This window comes from Fusarium falciforme, chromosome 7, assembly GCF_026873545.1.
Source record: "Fusarium falciforme chromosome 7, complete sequence".
Classification (NCBI taxonomy): domain Eukaryota; kingdom Fungi; phylum Ascomycota; class Sordariomycetes; order Hypocreales; family Nectriaceae; genus Fusarium; species Fusarium falciforme.
The window spans coordinates 362,637-384,221 of NC_070550.1; the positions used below are offsets into that span (position 1 = coordinate 362,637).

Below are 21,585 nucleotides of genomic sequence, written 5' to 3' on the forward strand. Positions count from 1 at the left end.
AAGCAGGGAAGTCAACAACAGTCTCATTTTTGACTTATTAAGTCAAGATGGACTAACAGCGCATCAATCACACTAAGATGTGCGTGTATGGGAATCCTTCTATACCAATCAACCCTCCTCTACCGCCCTTCAACACATGCGTCTCGTCTGCACATACACAAACCCCCATTGATCTTCACCATGTCTGGACCCTCACACGCATATGATAATCCGTACGAGGAGAATTACAACGATCATTACGACCGACGAGATGGTGCTGACCGTTTCGACCAAGACACCTCTTATGTACAAGAGGGATATTATCCTTACGATTCCACATCTAGTCATGATTTCCAGTAAGTGCGACGTGGCGTTGAGAGTGGCGGCGGTAGAGCTAATGTGAGAATGTACCTAGTGATGGTTTTGAAACTCTCGGAAATCGTGCGTACCGTGAGTCGTCTGCTCGTTATGGCGACTATGATTCGGGCTCTTACTTTTGGCAAGACGGGCAAACCCACTATCATGCCGGTGATGAGGACGACGGGTGGAACGATGACTATGGGTCAAGAGACGACACAGGCCAATACTCGGCAACACCATCCGAAGTCTTCTCTGGCGCTGATGACTCGGCCGCATACAACCGAGAAGATATAAACCATCCGCACGTGGTACACCCATCACCAGACCCGTATCCTGCTTGGGCTTCTGACGCTCGACGACCACTGACTACCGAAGAAATTGAGGACATCTTTCTCCAATTGACCGACGAGTTTGGCTTCCAGCGGGAGAGCATGCGGAACATGTTCGACCACCTTATGATACTGCTCGATTCCAGAGCCTCACGAATGCCGGCGGAAAAGGCACTTGTTTCTCTGCATGCAGACTACATTGGTGGTCACAATGCCAATTATCGAATATGGTATTTTGCCGCTTATTTTGACATGGAGGCTGAAGGCGGAACCTCGAGCCCTGGCAACACCACAGGTGCAGATGGACAGACCGACAGTGCAGGCCTCGCAGACTCAGAAGAAGCTCAAGGAGGAGATGAGTTTCAGCTCGCCGAAGAGCGTTGGCAAAGACGCATGCGAAATATGCCCCCCCCCGAACGCGTCCGTCAGGTTGCTCTCTATCTTCTGTGTTGGGGAGAAGCAAACCAGGTTCGGTTCATGCCGGAATGCCTGTGCTTCATCTTCAAATGCGCCGAGGATTTCCTTGCCGCACAGTCAAGCAACGATACTCACGGCGAAGAGCTGTCCTTTCTCGACCACGTCATCACTCCTATCTACCGCTTCCTTCGAGATCAAGGTTATGAGATCCGCGATGGAGTCTACGTCCGCCGCGAGCGAGATCATGACAAGGTCGTGGGCTATGATGATTGCAACCAGCTATTTTGGTATCCTGATGGAATGCGTCGTATTGTTCTCAACGACAAGACTAAACTCATGGATATTCCTGCCTCGCAACGCCTGGTTCGATTCAAGGATATCAACTGGGGCAAGTCATTCTTCAAAACATACAAAGAATCCCGGTCACTGCTACACCTTCTTGTCAATTTCAACCGCATCTGGATCATCCATTTGACAATCTTTTGGTTTTACACTGCGTTCAACGTCCCGACCCTAATCGTTGGCCCAAGCTACGAGCAGCAGGTGAATCAATCACCCACCAATGCCAAAAAGCTCTCTGCTGTCGGGTTTGGTGGTGCCATCGCGCCTTTTCTGCAACTTGTTGCCACAATCGCTGAGTGGATGTATGTCCCACGGCGATGGCCTGGAGCAGAACCCATTGGCGTAAAGATGGTCTTACTGCTAGTTGCCCTTGTCCTCAATGTGGCACCTGGTGTCAAGATCTTTTTCTTTCCTGGCCCGAAGAAGCTTGATGATTATCTTGCCATGGGCCATGTTGCTCTCGCCACCCAGCTCTTTGCCTTTCTCGCAATCATGCCCTCTGGAAACCTGCTTGGCAACTTCTTCAAGAAGAAGTCCCCTCGTGCCACAGCAAGTGAAGCATTCACGGCGAAATACCCACCACTTCACTGGAACAACAGAGTGTTTTCATACCTGTTTTGGACAATTGTTTTTGGTGCCAAGTTTGGCGAGTCCTATGTCTTTCTCGCACTCTCTTTCCGAGATCCAGTACGCTATCTGTCCATCATGAACGTGGACAGCTGCCAGGGAGACAAGCTTTTCGGAGCAATTCTATGCAGGCAGCAGCCGACAATACTCCTCGTTCTCATGATGATGACGGACCTGATTTTCTTCTTCCTCGACACATACCTCTGGTACGTTCTGGTTAACACCGTATGTTCGATACTGAGGTCATTCTACATTGGCTCCTCGATCTGGACCCCCTGGCGGAATATTTTTCATCGGCTACCCAAGCGAGTCTATTCCAAGGTTCTTGCCGCAGGAGAGATGGAGATCAAGTACAAGCCAAAGGTGCTTGTGTCCCAGGTGTGGAATGCCATCATTATCTCAATGTATCGCGAGCATCTATTATCGATCGAGCATGTCCAAAAGCTCTTGTATCACCAAGTGCCATCAGACGAAATCGGCAAGAGAACGTTGCGAGCTCCCACGTTTTTCGTTGCCCAAGGTGACCATTGGTTTGACAGCCAATACTTTCCTAAGAACGGTGAAGCTGGACGTCGGATTTCGTTCTTTGCCCAATCTCTTTCTACGCCTATCCCTGAGCCTATGGCCGTCGATAGTATGCCCACCTTTACGGTCATGATCCCGCACTATTCTGAGAAGATCTTGTTTTCACTGCGAGAAATCATTCGTGAAGAGGATCAATATTCACGCTTGACAATGCTTGAATATTTGAAACAGCTACATCCGCACGAATGGTCATGTTTCGTCAGAGACACAAAGGCTCTTGCTGGCGAAGATGAGCCACCTCATGACTCTGATTCGGAAGCGACTGGTCAGAGCCAAATGGAAATGGACCGCAAAGTTCAAGATCTCCCTTTCTACTTCATTGGGTTCAAATCCTCGGCTCCAGAATACGCCCTGAGAACCCGTATCTGGGCCTCACTTCGGTCTCAAACTCTCTACCGAACGGTATCAGGCTTCATGAACTACGCTAGAGCCCTCAAGTTGCTGTATCGGGTCGAAAACCCGGATGTGGTGCAGCTCTTCAGACAGCATCCCGAGAAACTTGAACTGGAGCTTGAACGGATGGCCAGGCGTGAGTTTCGCATGGTGGTAGCGATGCAACGGTATGCCAAATTCAAGCAAGAAGAGCAAGAAAATGTCGAATTCTTGTTGCGAGCCTATCCAGATCTCCAGATTGCGTATCTTGATGAAGAGGCCCCTGATGAGGGTGGTGAGCCTCGTGTCTATTCATCCCTCATCGACGGACACTCCGAGGTGTTGGAAAATGGCTTGAGGCGCCCGAAGTTCAGAATCCAACTATCAGGCAATCCCATCTTGGGCGATGGAAAATCTGATAATCAGAACCATGCACTCATTTTCTATCGCGGCGAGTATATTCAGCTCATTGATGCGAATCAAGACAACTACTTGGAGGAATGCCTAAAGATAAGGGGTGTCCTTGCAGAATTCGACGAAATGAATATAGTCTCTGGCTATGGCGATGATCCCAAAGACAACTCCACCGAACCAATTGCCATCCTGGGTACGCGAGAGTACATCTTTTCTGAGAACGTTGGAATCCTAGGCGATATCGCCGCCGGCAAGGAGCAAACCTTTGGCACTCTTTTTGCTCGTACATTGGCCCAACTGGGAGGCAAGCTTCACTATGGCCACCCAGACTTCCTTAACGGAATCTTCATGACAACTCGCGGCGGCGTCTCCAAGGCTCAGAAAGGCCTTCATCTGAACGAAGATATCTATGCCGGGATGAACGCCATCATGCGAGGCGGCCGTATCAAGCATTGTGAATTTTATCAATGCGGAAAAGGCAGGGATCTCGGGTTTGGCTCCATTCTCAACTTCGTCACCAAGATCGGAACGGGCATGGGCGAGCAAATGCTCTCGCGGGAATATTTCTACCTTGGAACAAAGCTTCCGCTTGACAGATTCTTATCCTTCTATTACGCTCATCCCGGATTTCACATCAACAACATGTTTATCATGGCTTCAGTCTACATGTTCCTCATCAGCCTCCTGAACCTCGGCTCACTTCGACACGAAACTATCAGTTGCGACTACAACCGGGATGTTCCAATCACAGACCCGTTGTTTCCAACAGGTTGTGTCAATACTGACGCTCTGATGGATTGGGTCTATCGCTCCATCCTTTCTATATTCTTTGTGTTCCTCATGTCATTCATCCCTTTGACAGTGCAGGGACTGATGGAGTCTGATCCTTGGAGAGCAGCTTTGCGATTCATCAAACACGTCGCCTCGTTGTCCCCATTTTTCGAGGTATTCGTGTGTCAGGTCTACGCCAACTCTGTCCAACAGAATCTCTCATTCGGAGGGGCCAGGTACATCGGAACAGGTCGAGGGTTTGCTACTGCGCGTATCCCATTCAGTGTCCTCTACGCACGATTTGCTGGTCCATCCCTCTATTTCGGTGGCCGGTTGCTTCTCCTTCTGTTATTTGCAACGCTCACCGTCTGGCAAGCCGGGTTAATTTGGTTCTGGGTCACCACCTTTGGCCTAATCTTTTCGCCTTTTCTCTATAACCCTCATCAGTTTGCATGGGACGACTTTTTCATCGACTATCGCGAGTTTCTTCGATGGCTCTTTCGAGGGCATGCTCGTTTCCATGGCTCGTCGTGGATCACATACTGCCGCCTGGCACGTACTCGGATTACCGGTTTCAAGAAGAAGAATCTTGGGGATCCATCTTCTCAGCTCTCTGGAGATGCCTCACGCGCTTCACTAGGCTCAGTACTCTTTGGCGAGATTTTTCTCCCGCTGCTGTCGGTCATCATGACCACGCTTCCATATCTCTACATCAACGCGCAGACCGGCGTGCTTCCCAAGAACAACCGTGGCCAAAAGGTTGAGCCTACTGATTCTCTCATTCGCCTTTTTATCATTGCATTTGCGCCAATGGCCATCAACTCTGCTACCTTGGCCGTAATGCTAAGTCTGAGTTGTCTCACGGGACCTCTTCTCAGTCTTTGTTGTAAGCAATTCGGAAAAGTGCTGGCTTCCATCACATATGGAATCTCTGTCATTGCACTGATTATTTCCTTTGAGGCAATGCTCTTTTTGGAAGGGTTCAACTTTACCAGAGCCCTTGCTGGCATGATTGCCGTCGTATCTTTGCAGATCCTACTCTGCAAGATCATCATCTCGACGGCATTAACCAGGGAGTTCAAAACCGCTTCGTCCAGTACTGCCTTCTGGACAGGACATTGGTACTCGTTGGGCCGACATTCCATCACAGCGCCATTCCGAGAGATCGTCTGCAAGATCACAGAGTTGAGTATGTTCTCGGCTGATTTTCTGTTCGGGCATTTGCTTCTTTTCGCAATGTTGCCAGTTCTTCTCATCCCGAAGATTGACAAAGTGCACACGACAATGCTGTTTTGGCTTCTTCCAAGGTCAGTTTTTGTTTCGCCTTGTCTGAATACGCGTCGAGACTAACATGCTGTCATAGTCAACAGATACGAGAACCAATCTACTCCATGAAGCAGTCAAAACTCAGGCGACGTCGGGTGGTCAGGTTCGCAGTTGTTTACTTTACCATGCTGCTCGTGGCTGTCGGATTGATCCTCGCACCTCTGCTTGCGGGCAAGTACATTCCCTCTAGTGTGTCTGATATTTTTGCAGACTTGACTGGATTTCATTTACTGCAGCCATCTGGCCAGGATCGGGACAATACAAATGGGACGCAACAGACTGGGACCGGAATGCCTGGCTATACTGGAGCAGGTTTGGAATCCTCTACTTCAAGGACTGGGGGTATAGCAGCGACCACTCAGTAGCATGGTTTAGTAGTTTCTCCTTATCAATTCGATCATTATTATTATCTGCAATGATGACAAGAAGCCATCAGCCACAACAGTAAAAAACACGGTCATTAATACATGACGGTATCAAAACCCAATACCGTACAACACCGCAACTAAAGTATTCCTGATCCCTACCATTGCAAATTCGCCGGCCACAATGCCTCTCTAGATGTCGACCCACCAAGATTCCAGCATACCATCATCAAAATTCTCGCCGAAATCTTGGGTTGTTTCGTATCCTTCCACCAAAACTGTTCAGGAGCCATGGCACAGGCGCCAAGGCAAGACAAATCAATCCAAGCAACGTATTCCCCCAACCAAGACCAAGTGCGTCGTAGAGCTTCAAGCCACAAAGGGGTAGAAGGGCTCCCAGTAAACTCCGTAAGACGGCATTCGCTGCGGTGACAGAGGCAGCATGTCTCGTGAAGGCGTCGACAAGGTACGTCTGCGAGATCATAAAGATCCCGATCATGCCAAAACCCATGATGCTTGTACCGACCATAGGCACGATCCAATGCAGTTGCTTCTCCGCTGTCCAGCCGTACATGATCAGGCCGATGGGGAGAGCCAAAGCGGCGGGGATAGTGAGTCTCAGATCTAACCGCTGCTCTGGCTCAACAGCCTTGCCTTTAATCTGACCATCTCTTATCAACTTATCCGATAGATACCCCACAAACATTAGGCCGAGGAGATTTCCGATGCCTCCAGCGATAAATGACAGTCCTGCACCCACCGCGCTGAACCCATACATGTCATGGTACACGAAGGTAAAGGTGGTGAATAACAGATATAGCATGCCGTAGAGGGTGGCGATATATAGGCAGACCATGGAGACAATGGGAGAGAAGAGAAGCATTCGTGTCGGTCGAGTGATGGCAGATACAAAGACTTGCTTTGGTGTACCTTTCGCTTGCATGACTGAGCGATACTTATTGTTGCCAGTCGCCTTGCGTAGTTTCGAGGCTTTACGCTCGAGAAGGACTGGTGCATACGTTTCTCGGAAAATGATAAAGGAAATCAGGATTACAGCTCCAGACTGAAGTCACCAATACGTTAGTCACTTATCCAGCAGGCATGGTAAAAGGAGTTGAACTTACCACAATGGTTATGACCCAAAACACCCATCTCCAACCCCTGGCCTCAACCAGAAAGCCAGCACAAACAGGTCCAACCACGGGTCCAAGGAGAGGCCCAATCGACCATATAGACATGGCGGCTCCTCGTTGCTCAGGAGGAATCATATCTGCTATCGTGCCACTGCCGCAGGTTACCGCAGCGACCCCAACAAACCCAGAGAGGAATCGAAATGCAATTAGCATCCCTATACTCTGAGACACAGCACATCCAATTGAGAAGATGATGAAAAGAGTGTTGCAGACGTGGTAAACTGGCGTTCGGCCGTAAAGCTCGCTCATAGGCGCCATCAGTAGCGGCCCGAATGCAAATCCCAGCACAAAGACAGAAACCATGAATGTCGCAATTTCGTCATTGGAGCTGTCGAACTCGGCCATGATGACTGGCACACCAGGAGCCATCATTGCAGACGCCAAAGGCCTATGGAGTGTTTAGCACGTCGAGGTCATCGGAATGAACTGAAGTCATACGTAAGAAAGGTAATGAAAGAGAGGATCCCGATAATGCTCCATTTACGGCGCGTTGACCAATTGAGGGGATTCTCGGGGTCCTGATCAGATGGTTCTTCCCATCCAACTGTGAAGTTGGTGTGATTATCTTCGTCAGGCATCGTCACCGGGTTGTCTGCCAGTACTGGTGTGCTTCCGTCTGCCATTGTGGTTTTGTTAAGAGCTTTCTGTGAATCAGGCAACCTGGAACATAAGAACCAAACATCAAAGGGGGAATAAATCATGATGAATATTGCGTTGATAAGTGCTGGGTTAACAGGGAATTGAATGCGTCTTCGGCAGTCACCAGCTCATGTCCAAGGCCGAGACCGAAGTCGAGACCGAGACCGAGACCGAGACCGATACCAATCCCCCAGCAGGCGAAACAACCCCACTTGCAATGACGATCGCCAGTCCGACTGTTATGTTATACTGTACTGAATCGTGAATTGCAGCTGCTTAAGTTTCCTCACTCAACACGGGAGTCTAGAACTGTTTTTCCTAGTTCATTCCCTGAAATACTTCCACGAGGCCAATTGCTGCACTCGCGAACCCCCCTAGTTTCGCTCATGATGACCTGGAGGGCCTTCCCGGCGATGCATATATAGACCCGGCGCTGGTGCTCATGTCAGTTTGTTACTCCTATGTTCTCATTAAGAACATTGAATCCACGCCATGTTAGCCTGATGCTGATAATCTGCCTAATTCTTTTCATGCCGCACTGTTGATCTGGCTCAATCTTGTATGAAGCATACCCATGGGCAACTGGTAATAAGTACTCAGCTAACCGATAAAAGTTTGTCTATTCTCGCCATAATAGATCATTTAGTGGGCGCCGGCTTCGATTGAACCGACCACAGACGCCCATGACCAAGAAGGGACACCAGCTATGTCCGAGAGTTTCGCTGGATACTTCGCAGGGTTCCAAAGAAGTCCAGAAGAGAGGTTGGCCTTCAAATCCCCGAGAAATACTGGTAAGAGATTATCTGGCTCACAATATCAGCGATACCGGCAAGAGCGGGCAGTCTATCGCTTTCATCTTTCAGATGCAGCGTGGAGCACTCCTGTACCAAGTCAGACCATACCCTGAAAAACAGTCCCTGGAACATGTCCTCCTGCTTTCTGGCCATTTCGATAGACAAGTGAAACGCTCTGAGACAATGTATGAGAGCGGCCGACTCTATCCCATCATCAGAATGTTGCTGGCTATCTTCGGAGTATCTTGTCAGCTGGCATGTCCAGAACATTTGGTTGGAAGACAAGTCAATCGTGCGGCGAGAGAGAATCCGTTCTTACTTGATCCAAACTCTCTCAAGGGGTATATTTTCTAAGCAGGTCTGTCTGCTAGTAAGCTACTTATTCTTCTAGTAGCAACTACCCTAACTGAATTTTCTCTTTGCCGGGGAAGAGAACCAATCGTGGCCCAGCTGTCAGAGATAGCTTGCGCCAGTAGCCATCACTAGATCTATCCCATCGTCCAAGTTCCATAGGTCGCCTTGTTGTTGAACGAGTAACAGCTATAGACTAAGACAATCACAAACCAGGGCTCATCTCCTAAGTACCCTCGGTGCTGTCGAGGGCCGCCACACATCATCAAGTTCATCATCGCAAGCAGCAACATCAGCAAGGCGTACAAGGATCACGACGTTTATGCCAAGATTGAAGGCGATTGTGGTGGCAACGTGATAACATGATCGTCCCAGTAAGCGCAATTCTTGTGAGGATCTTTATATACTCGCGACTCGCCGCCCGCTTTTCGATCACGGCGAGAATTGTACAAGAGGGTTGGTAGAGGTGGGAGGACGAAAGATGGAAGACGAGTGTAGCAATAAGAGAGACATTGCGTAGTTGATGATCCAATACGTTCAGCTCGTCATTTCCCCTCTTATATATCGCTATGTGTGTATTTCATTGCCCATCAACGGCCATGTCTCATAGCCTGACTTGATAATTGTAATAATGAAATATCATTGATTCTGCGAGTGTCTACTAAAGTATACATATATACACTAGAACCTAAAATTATGGCCACGGTACTATGCAGGACGGCAAGGTCTTCGAGATGTTGTCAAGGTTGTCATCGTGGAGTCGATGGTTGATACAGTGGTGGCCTGTGATGTTATGGACAAAGTCTCGGTTGAAATAGTTGAGGAAGACTGAGAAGATGTGACCGTTGTGACAGAAGAATCGGTGCTCAACGTGGTCATTGTGGAATCCGTAGTTGATACTGTTGAGCTCTCGCTGGCGGCGGTTGTCGTGGCGGACGACTCGGTTGATACTTCAGTGGACGTGGCAGAAGTCTCACTGGAAGTGGTAGAAGCATCGGTGGATGTAGCCGGACCCTCAGTTGATGAAGATGAATACTCAGTGGAGGTGGCCGTCGAAGCTTCGCTGGATGTGGCTGATGTGGTTGGGTCCGCCGTCACACCGATCAAGACAGTGCCAGCAGACATGCTGACTGGCTCGATGGTCGAAGTAAAAGTCGAAACGGTTGTGGTTGTCTGCGTGAGATAGTGGATCTTGACGTCTGCCACACAGTCCTTGCAGCCTTTGGCCCTCACAAAGAGCGCCGAGTCATGCTGGGCGTCGACATTGTCGCAGATGGCAAAGACCATGGTGTGTGCCCCGGGCTCTGCGGCAATACCCATGATCAGAGGCTTCGACGATGCTGCATAGGTGGACCAAGAGGGATATTGGAAGATTTGGTATGGGTTCTTGATGGCTCGTCCGGGGCTTAGGTAGTACGATTTGGCCGTTATTCTGCTTCCGTCCGGGTCCAGGGCGTACTGCTCGCCGTCCAGATATATGCCAATCGGGTCCGCGTGTGTGCTTGTCTGATCAGTAAAAGCGCCATGGTGAATGGACGACATATAACGGCTTACTATGAGAACTCCTCCGACGCGAGAACGAATTCAACCTCGACTCCATTGAAACCCTGCTGGACTTCGATATCGACCGTCAAGACAGCAGCATCTTGGGAATCTGCTCCACAATAGATCTGGGAAGCGCCCGCGTCGTTGTCTATGTTGACAGAATATGGTTGGTTTGCTGATGCGTCTATCGAACCGCCTGTCGTCAAGATGCCGCCAGACGCAAGACCCAAGGGGCCATTGGTGAAGGTGCCCACGGCGTTCTCGTCGAATCCAGTGTTCCAAGCCGCGCCAGTGACGGCCACACCACTCGTGAAAATGGCATTGGCGACTGTTTCGGGGTTGCTGACGACTGAGATGGAGGCTCCCATGGTAGCGGCTGAAGTACTAGGCCCTTGAGTTGAGGAGAAACTAAAACGAATGTCAGTCCTGAAGAACAGAAGCATTGGAGCACAGAATTAGAAGTATTAGTAGGTCCTGTCAATACGGGAAAGCCGCTGTTGAGCTAATGAGTGGCGTCTTCACCACAAACGCTCCTTTCCAATCAAAACCGTGGACCTGAGAGTAACATCCACTAAAATATTGGTTCCTGCATTCATCTAACCCAAAGATTGCTAGTGAGACGCCATGAAATGGGCTATTGAGTGCACTATTGAGGCGCTATCTTTGCGACATCACCCAGCAATCTTCCAGGACCCACGATAGGCAAATCCTACCCGCCCAGGATGATTTCCCAGAAGGCCATCATCCTTTGATGCCACCATCTTGAGCGCACATCTCAGATCTTTACATACCTAGGTATATCAGGAAGATGATGAGTCTCAGAACATACGTCGCAATGTCAATGTGAACTGCAACCCAGGCAACCCAGGATAATCCTCCTCCCGGAACATGAGGGACCCAATAATTCCTTCGATTCCACCAAAGATGGTCTGAATGGGAACTGCAAACGGTCTCTTGTGTGTCCAAACGACGTTGTTGGCGAGAAACGCCAATGCGGAGGGAATGGCACAGTTACTTCCCGCAATGACCAAGAACATGCCTGTGTACCTAGCATCCTGGCCATCGCCCCTGGAGATCATCGCCAGATCAGCCATGTGAAAAATCGAGTAGCCGATGATGAACGGGGAGCGGAGTCGAACGTGGTCAGCCATGATGCCGATGGGAATAGAAACGATGGCGCCAAAGATGTATGGTGGGGTCGTTAGAATCTGACCGAGGGCGACATTGGATTCTAAAACATTTCTTAGGCTACAAGAAAATTACCCAAAGAGCGTGTGAATTTCCAGCGACAGATCGCCGTCGTGAAATAAGTATCATCTGTCTGGTCATCGGCATATCAGCCGCAATCCTTTTTGCCATGAGAATTGTCTCCAAAGCCGTTGGGCACATTCCATGGGGACATGACGACAGCCTGATTTTGGCAGCGTTTGTATGTCGCCCAGACTTAGGTGTACCGGCCGCCGACTGACCCAATGCAGCCAGTTATCGTTGCATTCAACGTCTTTTGCCAAATAAGTAAGTTATCCTTGCCACGGTCCCGGCTTTTGGGACGATCTGCTAACAGGGGACCGTACCGTTGCAGTGCGTTCCAAAGGCCTAACCCTCGACATCTGGACTGTGCGTGATGAAGACATTACAACTTTCCTAATAGTGAGTTCTCTAGGCAATACTTTCGCTCCTTCTCTGTGCTAGCTGCAATCATTGCAGTACCTGCTTTCCTGTGAGTTGGCATATGCGATATCCCTGGGGTTGATCAAGTTATCAATTCTCCTTTTTTTTTCTTTCGGATATTTCCTAGCCACAAGTTTCACAGAGTGGTTCGATAGACCATGGGACTCACTGTCCTTATATGCTTGATCTACTTGATCCTTTTCCTCATCCAACAAATGCCCCTTTGGCTTTTTTGGGAGGGCTGGAAGGACAAGTCTCCTCGCGGTGTAAATGTCGATGACAATGTCATGGGGATCTCTCATGGTGCACTGAACGTCGCATTGGACATCTGGATGCTTATCCTCCCGTTGAGCCAACTCTTAAAACTGGGGGTCAAGTTCAAGAAGAAGATTGGCGTTATTGCCATGTTTAGCGTTGGTTTATTGTGAGCAGTATGAGTTCTCTCCATGTTGTGATGGCAAACTAATACGTGTCTAGTCTCACCATCGTTAGCACGATCCGTATTCCAACTCTCATGATCTTTTCGACATCGTGGAACGTGACCGGTGTGCAATGGGTTTGGCTTTGAATCGCACATAGGTGTGGCATATTGGTAACGCTTTGTGTAGCCGACTCTGTATGAATCGTCATATGGCCAAATGTTGAGGTTTGCGTGGGTATGATGGTTGCAGGTGCCACACGCGCGACAACTCGTCCGGATACCATGTTACAACATGGGCAGAGCCGCCTAGCAACTAGCTCTAGCACTGAAGGAATATTTATAGATCGGTCACTGAGGACAGTTTAGTAAACTAGGACTAATAGTAATCATTCAGTCCCTGGATTGTAGCCTAGATGGTCTGATTCCCAAGACCCTACGCTCGAAAACCGTCGCGTCTAAGAGCTAGGACAGTCTCATTTTGTCACCCAACCACTCCATACGCAATTTCCACACAAGTTTAATCATTCACCCCACACAACGTGCCGACTACGGGTCGGAACCCAGCCAGCTTTCCCGCCTGGATGTAGATATTGCCAAGGCCATCTACCGTTGACACAGGCTAACCGCGGTGGAGCTTGAGTGGCTGCGTCTCTTCTTGCAGCCCAACTCCACTCCTCATTTGTCCCTCTGGGCTTTCCCGGACGAACCCATACCGGATCCGCAGGTCCCCCATCTTCCTCGAAACGTCGGCTCCCTCCATCCTACCCACCTCGTGCGGTGTGTCGATATACCTTGAGTCGCGGATGAGTGTGGAGGCGTATCCCAGGATGTCCGGTCCAGCTGATAGCCGCGTCAGGATCGCACTCAGAACTCCACAGATCAGGAGCATCAGAGACGACAGAAGGCAAAGCCCAATCCACAATCGTGGAACTGAAAAGGTCTCAATCAAGGTACTGACTTGAGCCGGAGCGACCATGTTCCAATCTGTCGTACCAGCAGACACGGCGCTGACACCCGTTGCTTGAAGAAACATTTGACTCAGGAGGATGTATGTATTGATTACTTGGCTGAGTCGTCGGCTGAAGAGGTCGGCATCAACGTGCTCAAACATGGCGAGTTGCTGAACCATGGTGAAGTTGCCAATGCTCGGATTGTCCAGGTACTGCAGAATAAACCCCGGGTGATCAGAGTTTTGTGGCGCGGTCGTCAACGGTATCTCTCTTGAAATATAGCGAAAAACCCAAGGAATGGACAAATGTGATATCGAGTCAGGGGAGTGAGGTCGTTGTGACGGTCGCTGGGCGGTAACAGTGCAATTCTGCTGGCCCCCCATATCTGACAGCCGACATGTGACTCGGGATTCAACATATCTCTGGTGAACATCACAATAGGCCGTGAGCCCGGCCGAGGACAAAGCTGCAGAGGAACCGAGCTTCGCCTGGAAGTAGAGCCTTGTGAGTCCAGCGTTGATACCAGTCTCGTTCTTGAATAAGGCCGGTCTGCAGTACATGTTCTGCTTGGATCTATGCGACTGGACGCCAAAGCCACTCCAGAAGTCATCGACGAACCTATCCAATGCCATGGCCCAAGGCGCAGAAGAGCGGTCGAGAGTGCTAGAGGTGTTGAAACCGTACCAGGTCCCATTTTCAAGTGGAAACGAGTTCCAGTTTCGCCAACCGAAGGTGACATCCTCTGTAAAGGTCGCAGTTTTGCTAATGTTGCTGCAGCTAAGATCCACATAACTTGATTCAAGATGAAACGTTTTATTGCCCACCGAGATACCTGTTATTGGTATCCCAACGAATGCAGAGTAATGTTCCAACTCGGCGCTCCAGGAGATACTCGTCCAGTCATCGCTAGCTGACTTCAAGATGGGGACTTTGACATTTCCCCACATATCCATCGAATCTAGCTTGGTGGTTGATGGTGAAAGTAATACGGCACCGAACATGGTCTTCACATAAGATACCATGGCAGCCAAACCTGCTGAGCCGTCAGGGGAGAATGGCATAATGCATGATTGTTGGGTTGGAGCATCAGTATCAAAGTGTATAATAGTTGAGTCCTGGGCTCGCGGCTCAAGGCGTGATTCAAGCATTCGTAGCATAGACTGCGCACCAAGCGGCGAGAGGGCCCAGACTAAGACCAGGACGATGCTGAGGAGTTTTGAGGCTCGATGGTGGAGTAGTGTGACAACAGTAGATCCAAAAGTACGACTGCCGATCAGTTGTTCGAGCGAGCCAAGCGTAGCTCCTTTTTCAAGCCTCCATCGAGCTATCTCATAAACGAGGCGGCCGACTATCAAGGCAAAGATGATGGGAAACGCTGTCGCCAACTATGCTTCAGTGATCAGCACGCAGGCAAGAAGTGACCATGTCCGCCAAAATTTACCGCTGTAATTGCATTTTGCCATTTTTTAAGAGCGAGGTTCTCAACGGGTTTCCCATCCAGGAGCAACACCGAGATTGCAACGATAACGAAAGCAGTCGGCAAGGCGATGGCAGCAAAGTCGGCGAGCCAAACTCTCCAACCGACGGTCTCTTTCATAACTGCCCATCGGTTCGGGTTACAGCCTTCTCTAAAGCTGTGCGGCTCGGTATTCTTCGGCTGGCCTGTGGGCGAAGTACTAAGGTCATCTCCGTCTGTTTCTGGGGGTGAAGATGCAACTGAAAGGACATGGTAGTGGACTGGGGGCCCAGGCGGTGACGGTTCTGAGTATGCCATGTCTCGGGAGATGCGATTCCCTATGGTCGCTGATACTTGGATGCGGCAACGTGAGCGGTGAATGAGGATCCGACGACAACATTGCCACGTTAAATAACGCAAAGACTAGAGTTTCACCATTCTTTGCCCCCTCCCTGCAGATATATGACTCCACTGTCAGGGCGATGTGATGTTGGGCTACAACCAACAGGTCAACTCTTGAGCCCAGTCTCACTCGTATTGGCTGCCTGCCTTGGCTCAGGCCCACTCTAAATCAATACCTTCCTTTCTTGAGTAACATGGCGAGTGTCGAGTTTGCCATGATCCCGGCTTTCATCTCCCCGAGCTCGGTCAACGACATCCGAACCTCGTCTGAAGTTAAGCGGGATGGAATGCGTCGGAACTACGAGCGGGGCCAAGGGCCATGAAGATGTCCGGGACGGAATCACCTCACTCCAAGGCCCGAAGATTACAATTACATATACCACGGCCTGCATACTCCTGGCTACGTTCTTTTGCATATTTATTGCGGATACTTTAGGGTTGATGAAGGCTAATGTCTCTGGCTTGTGATGGATCTTCTCCTTGTTGTCCTGCATATGATTGAGACCATGACACGTCTCCAAAACATATAAACTTACATGTTGGGGGTGTGATATCTCACCAAAGTCCATCATTGCCATGAAATTTTCACTAAGACCCGCGGCCGCACCTGCACATACGTGCTAACCCGAGCCCGAAATGCACCACTGATCACCTAGGGTTCGTCCCATTTGCAGCGCCAGATGCTCCCAGTCCCGATGCAATCCCGTAAGTGGGTGCCATTCACTTCACTACCTGTACTATGTTGAATGCTGAACTAACTACCACAGGTTGCCTTGCTTGCTGTCACATTCAATCCCTGATGGTCCTCCCGCGCTTGCAATCGCCCTCTCCACGCAGCCCGCTGCGATAGTTATTGGCAGAGTGAAAGTGGGCCTATGTCGAGCTGTCCAGCCGGCTTTCATTTCCTTCTCGATGTCATCGACATCCCAGTCCGTCATGGCACCACAGCCCTCTTCTTCATCCTTGAGCTTATCGCCCCTGTCCTCTATCCAGCTATACTCATTTGCGACGATCGTTCCTGTGTAGAATAAAGGGACAATAACACTATCTTCGACCAGAAGATAAGCAGCTTTAGGCTCAGGTGCAGGGCCCTGTTCGCAATCTGGAAAGTGACAGGGGTAGCGCGTGCAGACCATGCCATCGACATCGGTGGTGGTGGTTGCATCGACTTTGCAGTTGGGCACACAGGGGGTCTGGTTTCTGCGCCAGGCTCAAGCTATCCGACGAAGGATAGATATACTTATAACACCTCCGAATGCGGTGAACTTAAACGAGTTGTCCTTGATATCCGAGTCCTTAAACTGCAACTCGACATATGTGCCCTCTGACTCTGATGTTAGAAGTGTCTACAAGACGCAAGGTTATCTGAATCTTATCTGAATCTTTAGGAGCCTTCCATTTGATTTCGATATCCTTTCCTCCATCGCCGCTCTCAATTGAGTCGTCGTCGTCGTTTCCAACTTTCCATGACTCCACAAGCTCGTTGACATCGTCACTATCGATATTGAAGTCCCAGTCTGATCCCATTTCGTCTGCTACTGGGATGAAGAACCTAAGGGGTCTCGTGTCTGTAGGAACGACAGTTTTGGCCGACGCGGTGTACGTTTGATATCCCGCGCTGCAGATTGGTGTCTCTTCCGGTGTGGTCATTGTTATCTCCTCCGTGTTAACCCAGAAAGCGCAACCTGGGTTTTCGTCACAAGCCTTTTGGCCACCTGGACCACCACATTGCGCGTAGGTGGCTGTTGAGGCACAAGAGAAGCCGGAAGATGTGGGGATGATCTCAGGAGAACGGGCCAGAGTTGGCATGGCTTCGGTTGTGGTCTCGGATGTTGTTGTTGTCAGATTACCAAACTTCTCGTCAATTCGAGACTGTGCCGCTTCTGCCATCTCGTGAAGTTCTGCGTTTGTATACTCATCGATATCCCATGTCTCCCAGGTCATCATAACTGCAGTCACCGTCTCAAACCCCATAGTGGCTGTGGTGGCACTGGTTATGGTCTTTGAGACGTCATCGTCCTCGACATCACAGCCGTAAAATGGCCCACATTGCGAGACGGTGTCTGTTGCTGTTGTTGACGTAATGGTCCCATCAACAAAGATTCTGTAAGATGTGCTGGTAATGCACATCGTAGGCGTTTGAGTCTCACAATTATCAGGCTTTTCAGAAAACGTTGGGTTTCCGGCTGGGTCAACACTATTGAGTAAGGTTAGCTTTGGAGACACAATAAAAACACTCATGAGATGGCTTTCATACGTACACTCTGGCCAAGGGATGGATCCCGTGATGTCGACTTTAATTGGAGCTGTGGGATCAATGGGCCCACTGGTGAGGTTAACAATTGTCTACAGGACGCAAAGGGTAAACGGGCTGCGCATACGGAGGATGGATTCGTGGGACACGATGATGCCTCAGCCCTCAATTGGAGCAATGCAGAGGTTGAAGAACCATATGTCGCAGGGAATCTTGATACCGTTGTCGTCACACTCAACGTTAGGAACCGGTGTCGTGACTGGGACGATCACGAGACCGCCATTCTCTGTCTCTGTCAGCTCTGGGGCTACTGTGGTCTGGCCATCTGATGGGGTAGTGATTTGGCCATCTGACGGGCTAGTGGGTTGGTCATCCGAATGGATAGTCGTTTGGCCACCAGTAGGCTCAGGGGCAGTTGTGACTTCGTCGCTCGAACCCGTGGGTTCAGTGAGAGTATCGCCTGAGCTAGTGACCTGTTGATTACCAGTGTTCAGATTCTCAGTGGTTGTGCCGTCCGTTGTCGCTGGCTCGCCACTGGGTGTCGTCTCCGGGATGGCTGGTGTGTCAGATGGTACAAGACTTGATGACTGGTCGGCAGGGCCAGTAGTGACAGTTTGCATCGCCGTTCCAGACTCAGAAGTCTCAGGCTGAACGCCGGGTGAAACCTGGCCGTCTGAACCCTGGTGAACAGGGGTATCCGTTGACATGACTGGGCTCCTGACTGTTGGGGCCAGTGGTGACGGTGTCAGTCCCAGCACTAGTTCCGTCTGGGACTGCGACGGTTGTGGGCTGGCCGCTGGAATTGGTGATGATAGGAGAAGTGTCAGCCTCCGTTTCGCCTCCGGAGAGAACGGAAGAAGGCTGGCTCGTGGGATCGTTAGTGACGGTAGCAGTGCCAGTACCAGTACCAGTTTCATCTGAGGGCATGATAGTAGAGACCTGACCCTCGGGGTTGCTAAAGATCGTGGGTGTGTCGATGCCTGTCTCAGTTTCACCGGGAGGAAGAACAATAGACAATGGCCCTTTGGGGTCGGTAATAACCGTACGGGTTGCGGTTTCCGTGTTACTAGGAGGAAGAGTAGTGGAAACCCGGGAATCTGTGCCAATGGCACCCTCGCCGGGCTAGTTCGTCCGCTCTGCAGGAATAGTCGTGACTCGCCCATCAGTGCTGGTGATGACAGTACCGGTATCTACCGCACCCGGCTCGCTAGACTGATCTGGTTGAACTGTCGGCACCTCACTGCCTGTTCCAGTAGTGACAGTGCTCGGCTCGTTGGGACGGATGGTGGTGACTTGGCCGTCTGGGTTGGTAATGACTGTGCTGGGGATATGCATACTAGGATCAATAGTCTGCTTAGGAGAAGTCGTGACTTGACCATCCGAGTTGGTGGTGACGATTGGAATACCAGTTTCAGTTCTATCCGGGGTCAAGGAAGTGGCATCTTGGCCACCTGTGCTGGACACATCCGTACCGGGCACGTCCGTACCAGACACAGATGTACCAGGTAGGTCTGTACCAGGCAACTCTATGCTGGTCACCTTAGGGGGCGTGTTTGACGAGCCCAGGGAGGTAGTGAGTCCCGGCATCGGTTCGTCCTCTATCATGCTCGCAGAGGGGAGTTGAAAGCTTCCCGATGAAGTGCCCGACACATCCTGGTCGGTGGTAAGAGAGACAGGGTCAGACTTGGTGAGAGTTGCAATGGTGGTCGGGTTGGTAGTGGCTGGAAGTGGCGGTTTGCACATGCCGTTGTCGCCGCACTTCCAGCCCTCTCGACAGCAGCCCGAGCGGCAACATTCTCTGTCTGCGACGGAATTATTAGAAGACAATCAGAGCCGTTGCAATAGTAGCTTACTGGGACCGCCGATATGCTCAGGGGATTCGTCCTTCCTGAAACAACATGTCTCGCCCTGTTGAAGAGGCCGACAGTTACCGTTACACAGGCAAGAGTCTTTAGGACATCTAGGTCTACATGGTGAGGAGGCTACTGTCGCTAGCTGCGTACCGAGCAGCAGCAGCCATGGGAGAGGGTGAAGCCTCATTTTAGGACGCAGGGTTGAGGGCAATGGGAGAATGCAATAGAAGAAGGAAATGTGTATATGTCTTCCCTTGATCGACTTGAAAAAAACTGGCTGTGGTAGGGTAGGGAGGTCTGGGTTGAAAACGAGAGCATTCCTCACATGTCGTACCAGGAGGCAGCTATATTATCGCAGTTATTCAGGTGTTTGCGATGGTGGATTGATTTGGACTGGCCGCCAGTCGAGGGAACTGAGGCGACGAAACAATTATACTATAAATTTATCAATGTCCTCTGATTAGTTTTAGATGCAATGCTCATGGAGCGTATTGCGTTGTGTTCTTTGTTATTGTGTCCACCCGAGACGCCCTTGATAGCAACGATGGAGCGTTCTCGACATTGGATCCCATTGCCAAAATTGCCAGTTGGTTCATGATTTCTGCAAGTTTCTTCCTGCTAGGGGCCATTTTCGGTTTGGTTGGCTGTTTCACCATTAACTACGGCACTTGGTTTCCGCTTCAGCATGGGCAATTAATGGCTGCCTTGTGCGGATCATTTCATCAATGCCATAGTGATCCTCAAAGGATACTGATCCCTCGGGGATACTAGCGGTCAAGTTTGTACCGAACGCTGATTAGCCTGGATCCGAGTAGTCTTCTCGAATTGGCAAGGTGACACGCGATCAACGGAGTAATCTGCTTGATTTAAAATCGTATGTGCACCAATCGGCATCACTCCATCAGTATTTAGGATCAGAATTGCAGCTGAAACCACCCCTGGACTAGGAGCATCTTTGATCTTTTAGATTATCAGGATTTGTACGCGCATTGATGTCATCTTGCCGGTTGGACTGCCGAACTGACAGAATGGACCGAAAAGGTCCAGCACATGTCCTCTGTATGCAAGCTAACTTGTTTTCCCCTTACCTGTTTGCCCGACGCCTAGCGGGCGATGGAGGTATGCTGGGCTTTGTGGGCCTTTTATTGAGCACACAAGAGAGAGTCCCGGGTAATCACTCTTTTAAAAGCTTGCTACATGAGATGACTCATGCTAATCAGCTCTAAACAGCCTTTTCTCTGGCTCATAGTTCCCAAAGCCATTGCCGTAAGTCTATCGCGATATAGAGCTAGATCTCTCCTTGTCGTTACAAGGTTTAGCACGGGTCTAATATTACGGTTTGTATTCTCAAACTTGGAGCTTGACCAGGCACTCAAGGGGCTCAGTGGTTGCAATCTTGCCGATCGCGATACTAGTATCAATTGCATTCGGAAGATGTGTCCTAATCGAACTGACTTGACATATTCATATTGGCCCCCTTGTCTAGCTGTTTTGGAGCCAGCGAGTTGTGTGCCAGTGACTATGAGTCGTGGTGGCGTATTTCTCTAGAGACAAAGCCTCATGGCAGGCGTCGGGGCAAACAAAAGAACACCTTTCCGAGATGTAAATCATCCTGACAAGACACCACTGCCGTTTCTGCAACGGACTCGAGATTATTATTATCTACAATGACAAGTCAGCGAGAGACCGTCAGCCACAACAGCAAAAAACACAGTCATTAATACATGACAGTATCGAAACCCAATACCGTAAAACCCCATACCTAGCGGACTCAAGATAGTCAGCCATGGGTGGCCAATCGCGATTTCGTATCTGTGAACGACCCTTGGTGTGAGGTGGAAGTATCATTGCGTGCCAAGACAACTCAGGGGCTACGGAACTATCATATCTTGATGTAACTGAAAAGCTCGTCAAATTATAATGCCTTGTCCTTATGTGTCACTAAACCCCGGACGGTTTGTCTAGTCTGATTTTGGTATGGAACCTTGAAAGCTCATTGTAACCGAGTGGCGGTTTACGTGCGCCTTCAATGATCGAAAAAGAATCCTTACCATTATGACCTTCCTCTAGTAGTCTTCCCACCCAGCATCACGATGATTAGCGATGACACGGACAAAGTCAATGGTACAAAGTCATCGATTAAACTCTCATCGGACAACTACGGTGATT

General features: G+C 50.0%; 5 protein-coding genes across 5 annotated transcripts; 1 reads left to right on the forward strand and 4 right to left on the reverse strand.

Annotated features, from left to right (window-relative positions):
* Positions 1–180: 180 nt before the first annotated feature.
* Positions 181–5,887, forward strand: NCS54_00881100 (1,3-beta-glucan synthase; the record flags this gene model as incomplete). Its single annotated transcript, XM_053154179.1, has 4 exons — positions 181–335; positions 395–5,385; positions 5,443–5,503; positions 5,560–5,887. 4 exons carry the CDS (start codon positions 181–183, stop codon positions 5,885–5,887), a joined length of 5,535 nt encoding a protein of 1,844 aa, XP_053010154.1.
* A 229-nt stretch (positions 5,888–6,116) lies between these two features.
* Positions 6,117–7,703, reverse strand: NCS54_00881200 (MFS domain-containing protein; the record flags this gene model as incomplete). Its single annotated transcript, XM_053154180.1, has 3 exons — positions 6,117–6,950; positions 7,012–7,468; positions 7,519–7,703. 3 exons carry the CDS (start codon positions 7,701–7,703, stop codon positions 6,117–6,119), a joined length of 1,476 nt encoding a protein of 491 aa, XP_053010155.1.
* Positions 7,704–9,572: 1,869 nt separating this feature from the next.
* Positions 9,573–15,225, reverse strand: NCS54_00881300 (PKS-ER domain-containing protein; the record flags this gene model as incomplete). Its single annotated transcript, XM_053154181.1, has 5 exons — positions 9,573–10,365; positions 10,428–10,800; positions 11,239–11,640; positions 13,267–14,836; positions 14,893–15,225. 5 exons carry the CDS (start codon positions 15,223–15,225, stop codon positions 9,573–9,575), a joined length of 3,471 nt encoding a protein of 1,156 aa, XP_053010156.1.
* An 842-nt stretch (positions 15,226–16,067) lies between these two features.
* NCS54_00881400 (Hypothetical protein) lies at positions 16,068–17,439 on the reverse strand (the record flags this gene model as incomplete). The annotated part of the gene is made up of 2 exons (XM_053154182.1): positions 16,068–16,502; positions 16,639–17,439. The coding sequence occupies 2 exons, from the start codon at positions 17,437–17,439 to the stop codon at positions 16,068–16,070; spliced, it is 1,236 nt and encodes a 411-aa protein (XP_053010157.1).
* A 282-nt stretch (positions 17,440–17,721) lies between these two features.
* Positions 17,722–19,583, reverse strand: NCS54_00881500 (Hypothetical protein; the record flags this gene model as incomplete). Its single annotated transcript, XM_053154183.1, has 5 exons — positions 17,722–18,236; positions 18,286–18,685; positions 18,758–19,365; positions 19,417–19,451; positions 19,567–19,583. 5 exons carry the CDS (start codon positions 19,581–19,583, stop codon positions 17,722–17,724), a joined length of 1,575 nt encoding a protein of 524 aa, XP_053010158.1.
* Between the last annotated feature and the right edge of the window lie 2,002 nt (positions 19,584–21,585).